The 13276-nt window shown below is 44.8% G+C and overlaps 3 protein-coding genes across 5 annotated transcripts; all 3 read right to left on the bottom strand.

Annotated features, from left to right (window-relative positions):
- Positions 1-1853: 1853 nt before the first annotated feature.
- Positions 1854-4290, bottom strand: LOC136475508 (uncharacterized). 2 transcript variants are annotated; one of them, XM_066472984.1, is made up of 8 exons: positions 4058-4290; positions 3892-3975; positions 3737-3817; positions 3143-3282; positions 2919-3009; positions 2675-2744; positions 2287-2349; positions 1854-2204 (listed from the first exon to the last, which is right to left on the bottom strand). In XM_066472984.1, the coding sequence occupies exons 1-8, from the start codon at positions 4117-4119 to the stop codon at positions 2127-2129; spliced, it is 669 nt and encodes a 222-aa protein (XP_066329081.1). In that variant the 5' UTR covers positions 4120-4290; the 3' UTR covers positions 1854-2126. The 2 variants fall into 2 exon arrangements, 1 of the variants encoding a protein (XP_066329081.1); XR_010763199.1 differs by having other exon boundaries at positions 2119-2204; positions 2287-2744.
- Positions 4291-4433: 143 nt separating this feature from the next.
- Positions 4434-8538, bottom strand: LOC136475507 (RGS1-HXK1-interacting protein 1-like). The gene is made up of 9 exons (XM_066472982.1): positions 8180-8538; positions 8031-8097; positions 7810-7887; positions 7237-7289; positions 6797-6880; positions 6639-6691; positions 6497-6561; positions 6330-6388; positions 4434-4870 (listed from the first exon to the last, which is right to left on the bottom strand). Exons 1-9 carry the CDS (start codon positions 8474-8476, stop codon positions 4781-4783), a joined length of 846 nt encoding a protein of 281 aa, XP_066329079.1. The 5' UTR covers positions 8477-8538; the 3' UTR covers positions 4434-4780.
- Positions 8539-8977: 439 nt separating this feature from the next.
- On the bottom strand, positions 8978-13008 carry LOC136475506 (putative nitric oxide synthase). Of its 2 annotated transcripts, XM_066472980.1 has the most exons (13): positions 12521-13008; positions 12210-12395; positions 12046-12132; positions 11883-11962; positions 11720-11801; positions 11543-11563; positions 11262-11307; positions 11024-11142; positions 10551-10664; positions 10388-10462; positions 10200-10289; positions 9810-9919; positions 8978-9388 (listed from the first exon to the last, which is right to left on the bottom strand). In XM_066472980.1, exons 1-13 carry the CDS (start codon positions 12884-12886, stop codon positions 9133-9135), a joined length of 1632 nt encoding a protein of 543 aa, XP_066329077.1. In that variant the 5' UTR covers positions 12887-13008; the 3' UTR covers positions 8978-9132. The 2 variants fall into 2 exon arrangements, with proteins under 2 accessions (XP_066329077.1, XP_066329078.1); XM_066472981.1 differs by lacking the exon at positions 11543-11563.
- Between the last annotated feature and the right edge of the window lie 268 nt (positions 13009-13276).

Raw genomic sequence — 13276 nt, 5'->3', positions numbered from 1 at the left:
CTCTAAAAAAATTAATGAAAGAGTCCTTTATAGATTTAGAATGCTATCTTTACGAGCAAACTATTTATTTTCTAACAAATCATGATCTATTCGGCGTGTGTTAGCAGCTGCAAAAAAAACTCTTCCTTAAATAAGCGGGAATGCTCAGCCATGGGTGTCGGTCCTGTCCGGACGCGGCTCCTAGTCCGCAGCGGGCCTGCCTCTAAAAAATCATCATTTCGCTCATCCAACCGTCGCGGTGTGGCTACTCATCCGTCCGCCCCCGCAGCAGCCCTTCTCCAACCGCGTCGTGCCTTTCACCAACCGCGCGGGCACCCATCCCTCGTGAGCGGACGACGCTGGACGACTGCAGCTGAGTGAGCAGCGGCGCTGCAGTAGCATCAACAGGGCCGTCGCCCATGGCTACTAGCCTGGGCCATGAGCAAGCGTTGGAGAACCGCAGGAGGGCCGCGCCGTTGTTGTACCGGCAAGCTCCATGCGACTGTCGATCTCTGCGGTGGCGCCAAGCTCCGCAACAACGAGCGTCCATTCGTCCAAGCAGCATGGTAAATTGTGCTGAAAGCGCATGTTGGAAGCGTATGTTCCAAGTGTTTTAGATGTGTCACCTAGATGTTGCAAGTGTTTCATCTAGAAGATGCAAAATTAGATCGGGATGTTGCATATATTGCAAGTGTTTCAGAGGTATATTGCAAACATCTTTTTCCAATGTTTCATGATGTTACATATGTTTCACACATATGTTGCAGGTGTTTTATCTGTATGTTATGTATGTTTTATAATGGTTTTCAAGTGTTTTTGTAAGTGTTGTTTTACAATGGTTTTCAAGTGTTTTTGTAAGTGTTTCAGACGTATGTTTCAAGTGTTTCATCTGTCTTTTTTTTATGTTGCAAGTGTTGCATCTGAATGTTTCAAAGGTAGATCTGGATGTTGCATATGTGTGCACAACATCGGGGGCACGTTAGGTGAATGGGGCACGGCAGAGACGGGCACGAAGGTGAACGGGGAGCGGCGGGGGACAGTAGCGCAGTGAGAGATAGACGCGCTCGCTCGAATCGTTTTTTGTTGTGGACCGGTTTCATCGGATGGGTGGAATCAGGCTGGGAACTACGTCTGGACGCGTCTTGGCGCTGAACGTTCGGGCGCTAGCTGTTCCGACGGGAGGTCAGATAAATCTTTATGCCTTGACTATCACAAATCAATTATGGTTTTAGATAATTTCGTAAATACAGTCTAGTACCATTCTAATATATAGTGTTTTTTTCCGATACCAAAATCCGACACGAAATAGACATATTCACAGCATTACAAGCAAAATATAGGCATGCCAATATCTCGTCCTACTTCACCGTTATTTGGATTTTAACCAATGTGACAAGTAGCACGTTTAATTAGCACAAGACAGTCCTTCCAACTTTGTTTTGCATATCAAAACACACACAAATAGCATGTCAAAGCGGGAAGGTAAAATGGAATAAAATGGTTTCGAAACAATGCCCAACGCCAGGCATGTCTTATGGATCATGTCTTTTTTACCTCAAGATCGGCTCTAGGGCCTTATATTACTTATCGATAGCTCGGCACAACCGCGAGCAACCACGATTTTTACAATGTCAGGAGGATCATCAGGCCACAACATCGATTGACCTGTGTCCCACACCAAGCCTAGCTTTGCAATCTCGTGCGCAGACGAGTTACAAGATTGTGGAATACAAGTAATTTTGTGATTGCTAAACGATCATCTAAGAACTCACGAATATACTTGAAAAGCATCCCGCTCGGTTCTAAATCACGTCCATTACTGTACCCATGCATTTGAGGGATGTCAATATAAATGAGATTTCTGATGTAATTGATTGCAAGAGTAACAGATATTTTATAATGCTAACATTACAGCTGGAAAAAAACTAAAAGTGAGGCATTTTAACTAACTCAGTTATCGATATTGCGGCAATTCTAGCTAACCATATAGTACACCACCACCACCCTGAAACATAAATAACTCAATGACCTAGTAAGCGACCGATAAAATGGATAGAAATAAAGGCTATCAAAATTCTGGTATGTTATGCTAATATATCAACACTACCCCAAAACATTGAATTTGTGTTCTGCATTTTCTGCTAATATCAAATTCTCCTGCGGTTATCAACCCTTGGTTTCTTGGATGCTGCTGAAGTACTGGAATTATCACCACCAGATTGTATCTGGCATTTTTTTAAAAACAAACTTTCAGCTTATCGGCATAGTTGTAAGCCAAAAAGATAGAGTGCAGACGATACTACTTACCTTATCAAGCTTCTCTCTGACAAGCTTTACAGTAGCGTTCATCGACTTGGATGGAAAGTAATCCTACAAACAAAGCGAACATTTATCCATATATTGGGAAAGTAGCATTCAACTTAAGGAAAGGAAACCAGGACCAACAAGAAAAGAAGAGTGCAAAGCTACTAGAGTGGTAAGCTACATTAAACAGATTTGCATTACATATTAGCACGGCAGGATCTCCACAAAAGTTAGACGTTTTGGCCCCTACCAGGTACTTTGCTTTAGTGATGTAATGCAAAGATGTTTGTGTTCTAGTACTAAATATCTTAGTTGACTCGTTGGCATTAATTAGTAACCTTAAATTTATTGGCAAATGATTTTTTAGATTGAACACATTTTTACCACATACCTTATCTGAGGGCACATGACTGAAACGAGGATCTTCAATATGAGAAGCATGAATTGTCTTCATATATTCCCTGAATATGTGTAAAATGAACCTTAGGATAAAAATCAGGCTGACACTTTTACACTTTGCTCAAGAGAACAGTTAGACTGAAGAGTTTTTGCCTAGCCGTCATAGTTTCACAACATCCACAATGTAACTGGTCACGTTATACTGAAATCAGCAAGCCAGTCGCAGGAATACAAACCTCTTATTAGAGTTCATCTGGTGGTGATTCCCACTAGATGATCCCTGAGCTGGAGAATACTGAGATGTCCCTTCAGGTCTGCCAGCAGATGCTGGAAATGGAAGAAAATATCTCAATCAAAGTTACCAGTGTAAATAAATTAGCAATGCTCACAGTAGTTATGCGTTGCTGTCAAAATACTAAATACAAAGCTGTAGGGACCAAAAAGTAAAGTGGAGGCACACATTTTATTCGGCCAAGGACTTCTTTTCTCCTAGCTTCCAGTTTCTCCTTAGTGTCTAGAGGACTCTCAAATTGAGGGGCGTAGGTCACCTGCAGGCGGTTGCCAAGAAATACAGACTCGTCAAGCTTCCTCTTTGCAAACCTGCAGCATGAGAGCACCAATTTTGCATTTCAAATGGAGGCCGCTGATTCTGTACTTTTACCACGAGAAAAGATGTCAATAGTTGGCAGCGGATAAGCTCGAACTTCAATGCTAGCAACTGGACCGCAAGATGTGAATTGAATCAAAATTTTTAGTGGATCAAATTGTATGATGGCCGGCTGAATTAATGGATTTTATGACCCAATTGACTTTTGTGGTTCAATAAAACACTAAGTAATTATTATGTTCTCTTGATTGAAGCCTGGTGAACAATAAGCATAAACTGAACATTGTCCCAAGTTGAATTGAAGAAAGATGAAGCTTACTTAGGGTTACAGCAGTTGGGGTTGGTAGGCCATAGAAAACACGGGGCGGTTTCATTGCCTTGTGATGTTATTACAGTCCAAGAACACCTGAACTAGACTGCTAGATCAGCACACCGTCCACACCTCACCTGGCGTTGTTGACCTGGGAGAATTTGACGAAGAAGACGTCGGTGTAGGGCTCACAGTCCTCTGCATCCATGGGCGTGCACCTGACACCAATGAACTAATAAGCAATTCGAATACAGGGTACAGGAGGAGCGAGAGGAGAAGAGGTGAGACTGACTCCTCCACGGGGCCGTACGTCCCGAAGAGACTGGCGAGGTCGTCGCCGCATCCGAGCGACGGCACGTTGCGCACGATCAGGTACCTGCAGGCAGGAGGAGCAATCGGCACCAACCATGAGCAAGGGGCAAGGGCAAGCCAGGTCTGGAGAGGCAGGATTCTGATACCTGGACTCGTCGCAGACGGTGTAGACGCGCACGGCGGCCGGCTCGTCGCGGTCGCGAGGCATCTCGACCGGCGGCGCGCAGAGGGGTCGGGGGCGGGGCGGCGGTGCCGCTGGGCCTGGGCCTTAGCGGAAGAAGGCGGAGCCGCCGAACCGGAGACACACCACCGCTCTGATGTTTCTGCAAACTTTGTAACGATTTTTTTTAAATGAATCTAAACCTTCAGAAAAGGCATATAGCGACTAAGAAGACGAAGAACTAATCTGATGGGTAATTTAAATGCAAGGCCAGCAACTCCCATGATTTCGACCAAAATTTCAATCTACTTCTACAATTCCGAGGATTTCATTTCACATCACGGACCAGGGGTAACGAAGCATTCAGGTATTACCATTTTTTCCCTCCGCCATACATCAGAGATGCCATCAAGCAGTTGGGGAATAAAATACACGCCAGCTGATGGCAGTGAACATGTCAATAGGGAAAAAAAAACATTGCAAAATGTCATCTGTTACTCAGGTTTCAGCGATGTTGCTTCTGCAGCATTAGGCAGAAGCAGCAGCACAATTACAGGTCTGCACGGGTGACAAAACTTATTGTTTTCTCCTTTTCTCGAAACCAAGTGGGCAGCATACCATTCACCATTCAGGCATTCACATAGAACCTGCCTTCCTTCACAAAAATCCGATACAATGGAACCTCAGAAGCACCTAGCTAGAGAGGCAGTCAGATGGGGACACCGTAATTCACAATCTTCGTGAGGGCGGCGTTAAGCGCTCGCTTCTCCTTCTTAACCTGAGAAGCTAGGCCAGATATCTGCAACACATGAAAGAAAATCTCTGCTATGAGTTTAGATCACAGAAGCCAGCCAGCTTAAAAAAAAAATACAATACATTCAGAGGCCAGAGGATAGGCATGATTTGTTGTGGAGAGGCTTAAAACTGTGATCATCGTATGCAAATTTACAAAGTATGAATGCTGCCTGCGTTTAGCACAGTTTTACCTAATCACTCACTACATGGCATGTAATAACTAATAAGTGGTAAGGACTACTGAAATATATACTGCTATATTGACAAGTGTATTTCTGAAAAGGGGCCCAAAGGAAGTGTTTGATATTAAACACAACTTGGGCTGGAACAAATAGCAGCACATGTAGGTTAAGATAAGAAAGATATTACTAAGAGAACTAAATATAATTCTCTATATAACATCTTCTGAGCAATCCAACAACATTATACATCCCATATTCCCATATATAAAAAAAAGGTACACTGTTTAACAAATTCATTCTCAAGCACATAATATCCATGCCAGGAGCAACTAGTAAGACTACCAAGAAAATGCCAGGAGCAACTAGTAAGACTACCAAGAAAAGGCTTCAATGTATCCATATAGTTTAGAATATTAGACTTAGGAGATAACCCTGTACATGGTCCGGTTGCAAACCGGCCCAACCCACAAACCAGCCCATGATAAACCGTGTAAGGAGCCACGCACGGGTTGGTTTGGTTCGATTTGGTACCCGTCTAACCGTCTTCTTCGTTCGACCAACCAGACGCCGCCGGTCGCAAACGCACAATCGCTTGAGGCCTTGTCGGAGACCAAGGGCGGCGGGTGCCTGGAGCGCCACGGCCTCGGGTGGCGGGCTGCGGCAGTGCAGTGGCCTCGGGCGTCGGGTGCCGGGAGAGCCGCGGTCTTGAGCGGCCGGCAGCTGGAGCGCCGTGGCCTCGGGCGTCGGGTGCCGGGAGCGCCGCGGCCTCAAGCAGTGCCGCCCCTCCGGGCGTCCTTTGGCAGCGGGGTCGTACTGTGCATGTGCATCTTCCCTTTTCCCTATGTACTGAGCTTTCTCCAAATCTCACAATCAAAATCTTGCAATTTGAGCGTCGGCCTGCAGTAAGCGGCGAGGGCAGCATCGATGGCGTCCGGTTCCGGCAACGAGGCCGCCGGCGTGTCACGGCCATCTAGGAGCATCTTGGCTCGGCTCGTGCGTCGGCGTCAACTGCTTCCTAGCACGGCTGCTTGGGGGCTGCAGCGTTGACGCACTTTGCTGAGATTAACCGTGATAACCGTGAACCCGCTGGTTCCAAACCGCCGACGTAACATCTTCTACGGGTTGGGCTGGGTTTTGCCCAGAAACCAGTTAAACCGGACCATGAACAGGATTATTAGGAGACATGTGTTATGTTTAAAAATTATAATTGGCTAGAACAAAAGCCTCAGATCGATTCCTATAAACATCACTATGTCCAAAGATACATGCTGATTTACTAACCTCCGATCGAAATTCAGATGCATGTGCTCTGGGGAGCTGATCAAGAATGCCCTTCAGACCTGAGAAGATACATTTCATCAAATGCAAATTCTGGATAAAATGATCTCCATAACCAGAAATCAAATGTCATGACACAAAACACTAATATCTCGAGAAATCTTACACACCTACTGCTTGATTTTCAATATCACTAATCTTGCTCAACTCATGTTGAATGGAACGCCCTTCTTCCCTGATAAAGCAGAAAGTATCGCCCATGTTATATAGAGCAAGGACAGAAACAAATGACAGAAGGGGCGAGAGAGATGCCTGAGTGTATTCCATCCTTTCTGAAATCTTTTCTCTGCAGTTGCTGCTCTATCCTGGATTCCAGTATGCATAGAATCAGTCATGAATAGCATCTGAAGTTAAAAGAGACAAAAAAAAAAGTAAAATGGTTCAATTATCTTCAAATGAAGAACAATTACCAACAGTTTTTGGCGTTCATTGGATACAAGATTCACAGTCTGCCGCATGTGATTCACTTCAGTTTGTACGCCAGAAAGTAGGGTCTATAGTATGAAAACACAAAAATTATGTTAGATAATCGATCGGATCCGTACATTTCTTAGGGAAAAAACAAACTTGCAAACATCATATTTGATTTTATTCTGACTTGCTACATGAACATCATCAATCATGTACAGGGAAACAACAGGTAAATGTATCCAAACACTGGCATGTAAATTATAAGCATGTAGTCATAGGTGAATAGATAGCCCCACCTAGGAAGAGAACTTCTAAGCAAGATAGTGAATTAACTTGAAAGAGTATGAATCAAGGAAGATGGTTAATTAACTTTGAAGAGCATGAATCTATCAAGTCACAGGAAGTATATGTGCTGATCAAAAGGACATAGAGTGCTTACCTCCTTGCTAACAAACATGCGCCGTACTCGTTGAATAAGGTAGCTCCTTGGCCCTGCAAGGATCCATTCATATTTCATTTAGTATAGAAAGGTCCATTTTAAGCCTTCTTGAAATTATATTGGAACAAATGGCCAATGAATCAGCAAGGTTATTACCTTGGGGCTATGTACCATGAAATACTAGGCAACTAAGTAGAGGATGGATAGTTTGAACAAAACTTGCAACCGCTTTAATGAATCTCATCAATTCCCAGATCATTGAACTAATTTTTCAAAGTTTTTTTAAACCAACCAGAACAAGATATGTGCATGATATTCTAAGACGGAATACATTGGCTCGGCAGAGATCTCAAAACATTTCATTCATTTGCAAGAACACAGCAAAGGATCAATTCTAGAGTATCAAAAGTACATTCGAGTTAAAGAAAACAATTTGGTTTAGCATGTGGTAATAATGAGTTCAATGTTCTTCAAGTGCATTGTGTGGATAGAATCCCTCATGCAAATACTAAATTACATTGTGCATTAGCAAAAGGAATCAATGAAAGTTGTTGCAAGGAAAACATATATTACTTTTGAAAAGGACAATCCCTGCAAGTGTTGCGGAGCCTGCAGCAATGCCTGGATGCATTATAGCCATGACAACGCCCTCTGCAACGATTATAAACATTCAATGCTTGAGAAAAAATGAAATAAAAAAAGCATAATTTAGCCAACAAAGATGAACATCATCTACGAGGACATCAAACTAAGGGGAATCCCGAACTATCTGATCTTTACGCAGCAAAACGCACCTTTGATCTTGCCAAACACAATCTGCTCGTGAGCAGAGTACTCCTTCTTCACCCATTCCAGCTCCTCCTGCGAACAGGACAGCAAAAGGTTTGAGCTTTCATCAAATGTTGCCTAGATCGACCGAAGCGAGGGGAATGGGGACCATCACCTTGGCGACGAGGGTGAGGTCGGAGGCGGCCGCGTAGGCGGAGGACGCGGCCGTGGAGGAAGCAGAAGCCGCCGCGGAGGCGGATGAGGTGGCCAAGGTGGTGGCGGAGGCTAGGGCAGCCTTGGCGGCGTCGGCCTTCTCGGCGCCGAAGGTCTCGGCCCAGCGGGTGAAATCTACGGCCGCGGCCGCCGCGGAGGCGGCAGAGGCGGCGACCATGGAGGAGATGGAACCGTTCTCCGGCTGCGGAGGAGGTGGCGGCGGCGGCGAGTCGCCGGAGCTGGTGGGCCCGTCGGCCATGGTGGTGGCGGTGGTGCGGGTCTGTGCGTCGGATGGATCCAATGGGCCGAATTCAACGTGGAATAAGGCTGTGTTTAGTCGGGTGAACCGTAACACTTTTATTTTTATTTGATAGGCTCAAAACATTCGTCTCACGATTTCCAACTAAACTGTGCAATTAATTTTTTTTTTGTCTACATTTAATGCTCTATACACGTATCGCAAGATTCGATGTGATGGCTACTGTAGCACTTTTTGAGAAAAGTTTTCGAAACTAAACCAGGCCTAAGGAGAAGGGTTGGTGTAGTAGTATAAGAAAAATACGGTTCCTGACTATGTATACGTACTCCTAAATAGGGTCATGGCACGATATGAAAACGAAAATTTGGTGGTCATATATGGCCAAAGGAAGACCAGACCTGTTTTGTTGCCGAAATTAAATTGGCATTTTGTTACAAATCTCTTCAATGGCTTGTTTGGAACTGGAAGGTCCTTCATTTGGAGTACATGTACATAGCCAGATTTATTCAAAACTTGGTTTCTGAATCCATTTTATCACCTGATCCTAACACTACTCGTGAGAACATCACCTCATCATAGCATATAACATTGTGCTACATTTGGATTACACAAAACTGTACTACAGATAGAGAAATAGGCAGAAAACCAGAGCAGCATCAGTAATGCCATTTAGGCCTCAACTCCTCTTCTTCCTCCGTCAACTCTTGATACCTGTACCATTGCGACGCTGCTTTACTGACAGGCAATGGCGGGCGGACAAAGACCTCAACCGGTTTGGGTACATGTACCACCAGATGCAGCTCACCGCGATCGTATTCTTCCTCGACATTGTCATCAGGGCTGTTTGATGGCACGCCTGATGGCTCCACAGAAATCCACCCAAGCCCAGAGATCGCGATGTCACAAGCAGGCCTGAATATGGCATTGGTACAGATAAGGTTTTTAAGCCCAGTAATCAAGGAATCAGCTTCTTAAATTAAAAAATGGCGTACCCAGTGCAGAGAGCTCCCGCTCGGTGCGGGGTTTAGGAAAGGGTGTCAGTGGCAAGCCTTATCCTCGCCTGTGCAATGCGAGGAGACCACGACTCGAACCCGGGACCTTCCGGTCACAGGCGGTAAGACTCTACCGCTTGCACCAGGCCCGCCCTTCATCTTCTTAAATTAGTACTATACAAAAATGCAATTGCTCCCATTTCACTTGTTATCCAGACAAGATATTCCCCCATCTTCCCAGTAGAAGAAGAAGGCTAGCTTCAATAAACTACCCATGCAGTTTTTGACCATAAATGAATGATGAGTAAAGCTATGGCATCACCATTACTTGCAGACATTACCTGTCACGTTCCTCATACTTCATCTTCAACTCGCGAACACCTTGAAGCCCTGGCCATCCTTCAGCTCTATCCTTACCAGTTGGCGGAGTCAATGTAACTCCAACTTCAGTCTGGAAAGTGAAAAATAAAGACAGAAATAAAATGAAATCATCGTTATTTCAGATGAGCCTCATTTAGATGCATGTAAGTTTCATGCAAACATAGAAGCCAATAGCAAATGAATACAGTTTTGAAGAGCATGGTTAAACGTGTAGAGTTTTGCAGGACACAATTCAGAGCTGTGATTAGAAAGAGGAGAAGAGGGAGAAGCAACTCTCGCTTCCTAAGCCAAATAAAATATAGCTGGTGGTATCAGACAATGAATTTTCATACCAATTAGCATAGGCATACCTCGTAAAATTGATCTGCTTCTGTTGTCGGGACCATATTAATCTTTAGCTTCTTGGGCCCATAGAATGTCAGCCGTGAGCGTGGAAGAGCCTATGTCATCCATTGATTGACAATTACAGCTTACAAGGGAGAATTAGAACATGATAAGAAAACAAGACATCAAAGATGAAGTTCAGCTCATTAGGTACCTTGACAACATCAATGCGGACTAGCCCAGCCCAGAACAATGAATTCCCACTCAATTCAACATCTGTATCATTAGCCTGAACATAACATTATGTTCTGAAGAAAAAGATTAGTGTGGAAATTTTGAGAAAGGAACATGTGCTCAACCGAATGAAATATACATACAGGAAAACATCGCCCTTTCAAACGACTTTGTGGTGCAAGAGAAGGCAGATCATCAGCATTGATAACTGCTGCCTGCCTATGGTGAAGGTGGACTCCAGGTGTATCATACAATTTCTGTGTGCAAAGATTCAGGGATATGTTAGTAGACTTCAAATTGGATCTCAAAGTAGAAGATACAGAACATCAGGATGTAATCAGAGACGACACATATTTTGGAGCAGTTCATATTGAGCACTGTGCATGCATACAAACTATTGTATTGCATCAAAGGATCATGATAAGACACACCTTTAGAAGTATAGACACATCTATGTTGGTTAGCGAAAGATTTTTTTTATTTAAGAATTTTCAGCGAGCATAGATTAAATTACTGTCCGTGTAGCTATATCAACAAAGTGTCTGCAACAGGCTAGCAACTAAAGTTAACATATGCATATCCTTTCAGAAGATCAACTAGCCAAACAGAATCATACCCCTCCGCCTAAAAATGCTTCAATTTGAATAGGGCCAAGGGTTGTTCCAGGAACAGCAGACTGTATTGGCTTGTATTTTTGAGCTGCCGCTGCCACCGGATCCTTGTATGCCATTGTTCCTACAACAGAAGGATCTCCAACAATTAGCGTGGTAAGAAAAAGAACAAGCAGAATTGTTTAAACGGTAACCACTACATAAATGGATAGAAGAAAAATATTAATAATAGGAAAGGCATACTTAGCATTGCGCTGATAAATGCAGATTTCCCAACATTTGCAGAGCCCTGTAACAGAGTATGATCTGTGTCAGATATAGGTACACTGGCCAACAGGCAGAAACACAACTCACAATCTCCAAAGTTGTATTGCCTGAATTAATGAAGTTTGTTAAATTTCTACATATAGCAACAGCAATTGCATATACAATATAATGCACATATCTCTGAACAGCAATTGCACTCTTAATTTTTTTCCCCGACATTTAAAGTTAACACAATAATGGAAGTGATGAGTGCTTACCAGTATATATATATCTCGGCCCTAATACGATAAAAAGAAACATCAGTCAGGATCGTGAAATGTAGAACGAGCAGGGGAAGTGAAGATCTATAGAATTTGAGATGATATAATTCGAGCACGGGCAAGAAAGTGGACAGTCTAACTGCAATAACCACAAAAATAAACAGAGATGCTGACCTTCTTTTCCTGTTGAATCTCCGATATAACCCCTGTGATACCGACCAGTGACTTTGAGCTTGTCAAATGGACACTAAGGACGCTGCATATACCAAATTTAAATTGGTCAAATCATCTGATGAAAGTACTGTGAAATGAGGAATAGTAAGGAAATGCTTCCTACTTAAGCTTCTTCTTGACAACTGACTCAACAACCCAGTCACCTATGCAATTCAAATCAGTGTCTCTGGGAAGGAGATCAACCTAGGAAAGAAGTAGCTTCAGTTGTCAGATGATAGTGAGAAAAAAAGGACAGTATAGAAAAACTGAATGTATAAAACAACCACCTTTGTTATCACAAGTATAATAGGATTAGCACCAGCAAAATCGCGTACTCGTGCCAGGAAACTCCCATTGAAGTCAACGATGTCAACCTTCATATAGAAGCTAGAATGAGTGGACAGAGAAAGGAGCAGAGGCAAGAGAATCAGCAATCTGGCAAGTTGTTTACCAATTTGACTATCAGTGCTTTCTCGTGACGGAGGTATGACAGCTTCTCCCTGAGTTGTTCTGCAGAAACAAACTGCTTGCCGCCAGGATAACCACCGTGGCCACCAACAGCAGTGAGCATGTGGCCATGAGACAGGAGCTTGCACCTTCCACATAGAACGGTTCTCAGTTGGTGGTGCCTCTTTTTCTGCTCATCAGAGAAGAAATGAAATGCTATCATTCTCTGCTCCGAGGAAGACTATGAAGGGATGAATGAAGTAGCCGGTCGGCGAGTGGAGCGAAAAGGGACGGGGAAGAAGCGTTGGTGATTACCAGTTCGTAAGTTTCGGGGTCGACGTATCCCGGCGCGGCCTCCTCCGCCGTCTGGAGCGGGGCGCCGCACCCGTAGCAGGGGAAGCCGGAGGGCATCCGCGCCAGGGCCCGGCGCTTCTCCTTGCGTCGGCGGCGCCTGTCGGCGTCGTCGGGTGCGAGCACGCGCGCGGCGGCCTCGGTGGCCAGCTGGCGGCCGAGGAAGCGGTCCCCACGCGTGGGCGCGGCGGGGCCCGCGCCGTCAGGCGGGGCGGGCGGCGGAGCAGGAGCGGCGGCGAGCGAGGTCCGGTGGGCGTGGGGCTTGAGCGGTGGAGGTGGTGGCGGTAGGGTTTTGGGGAAGGAGAGGAAGGGGAGGTGCGGTGACGCCATGGACGATGGACGGTTCGTGACCGTCGGCGGCGTGGCGGAGCAGAGCAGAGCCCAGGGGGAGGTCTCGTCTCCTTGCCTTATCCGGCCAGCGCAACGGAACGGACGGAGGCGGTAGCCGGTAATGAAATATCTTGGGGCGGCATGGGCTTGGGCTTGTTGTCCGACCAGATCCAATTGAAATGCCCTTTCAAAAAGAAATCCAATTGAAATGTGATGGATCAAATAGGCCCAGAACATCTCGACTAAGGGCTTGTTTGGAACGGAGGATTTCCAAAGAAAAATCAAAGGAATGAATTCCATAGGAATGTTTCCTCAATTTGCTGTTTGGAAGAAACCTGCATTCCTTTCCAAAGGAAAGACTAACCGTGCTTCACAAAACGTAGGGAAAAA

The sequence above is a fragment of the Miscanthus floridulus genome, chromosome 8, assembly GCF_019320115.1.
Source record: "Miscanthus floridulus cultivar M001 chromosome 8, ASM1932011v1, whole genome shotgun sequence".
NCBI lineage: Eukaryota > Viridiplantae > Streptophyta > Magnoliopsida > Poales > Poaceae > Miscanthus > Miscanthus floridulus.
This window is presented reverse-complemented; position numbering and strand designations above follow the sequence as displayed.

Bases quoted from the DNA above. Each gene is read 5' to 3' on its own strand.
- LOC136475507 (XM_066472982.1), bottom strand. From the start codon at position 8,476: ATGGCCGACGGGCCCACCAGCTCCGGCGACTCGCCGCCGCCGCCACCT. The intron at 7,888-8,030 runs GTGCGTTTTGCT...TAATCGTTGCAG, and splicing joins TGTGTTTGGCAAGATCAAAG to AGGGCGTTGTCATGGCTATA. The intron at 6,692-6,796 runs GTAATTGTTCTT...ACTGGAATCCAG, and splicing joins ATGAACGCCAAAAACTGTTG to GATAGAGCAGCAACTGCAGA.
- LOC136475508 (XM_066472984.1), bottom strand. From the start codon at position 4,119: ATGCCTCGCGACCGCGACGAGCCGGCCGCCGTGCGCGTCTACACCGTC. The intron at 3,283-3,736 runs GTGAGGTGTGGA...CTCATGCTGCAG, and splicing joins TCCCAGGTCAACAACGCCAG to GTTTGCAAAGAGGAAGCTTG. The intron at 2,745-2,918 runs GTTTGTATTCCT...ACACATATTCAG, and splicing joins CAGATGAACTCTAATAAGAG to GGAATATATGAAGACAATTC.
- LOC136475506 (XM_066472980.1), bottom strand. From the start codon at position 12,886: ATGGCGTCACCGCACCTCCCCTTCCTCTCCTTCCCCAAAACCCTACCG. The intron at 12,133-12,209 runs GTAAACAACTTG...TTCTATATGAAG, and splicing joins AAGCACTGATAGTCAAATTG to GTTGACATCGTTGACTTCAA. The intron at 11,143-11,261 runs GTATGCCTTTCC...CTTCTGTTGTAG, and splicing joins ATTTATCAGCGCAATGCTAA to GAACAATGGCATACAAGGAT.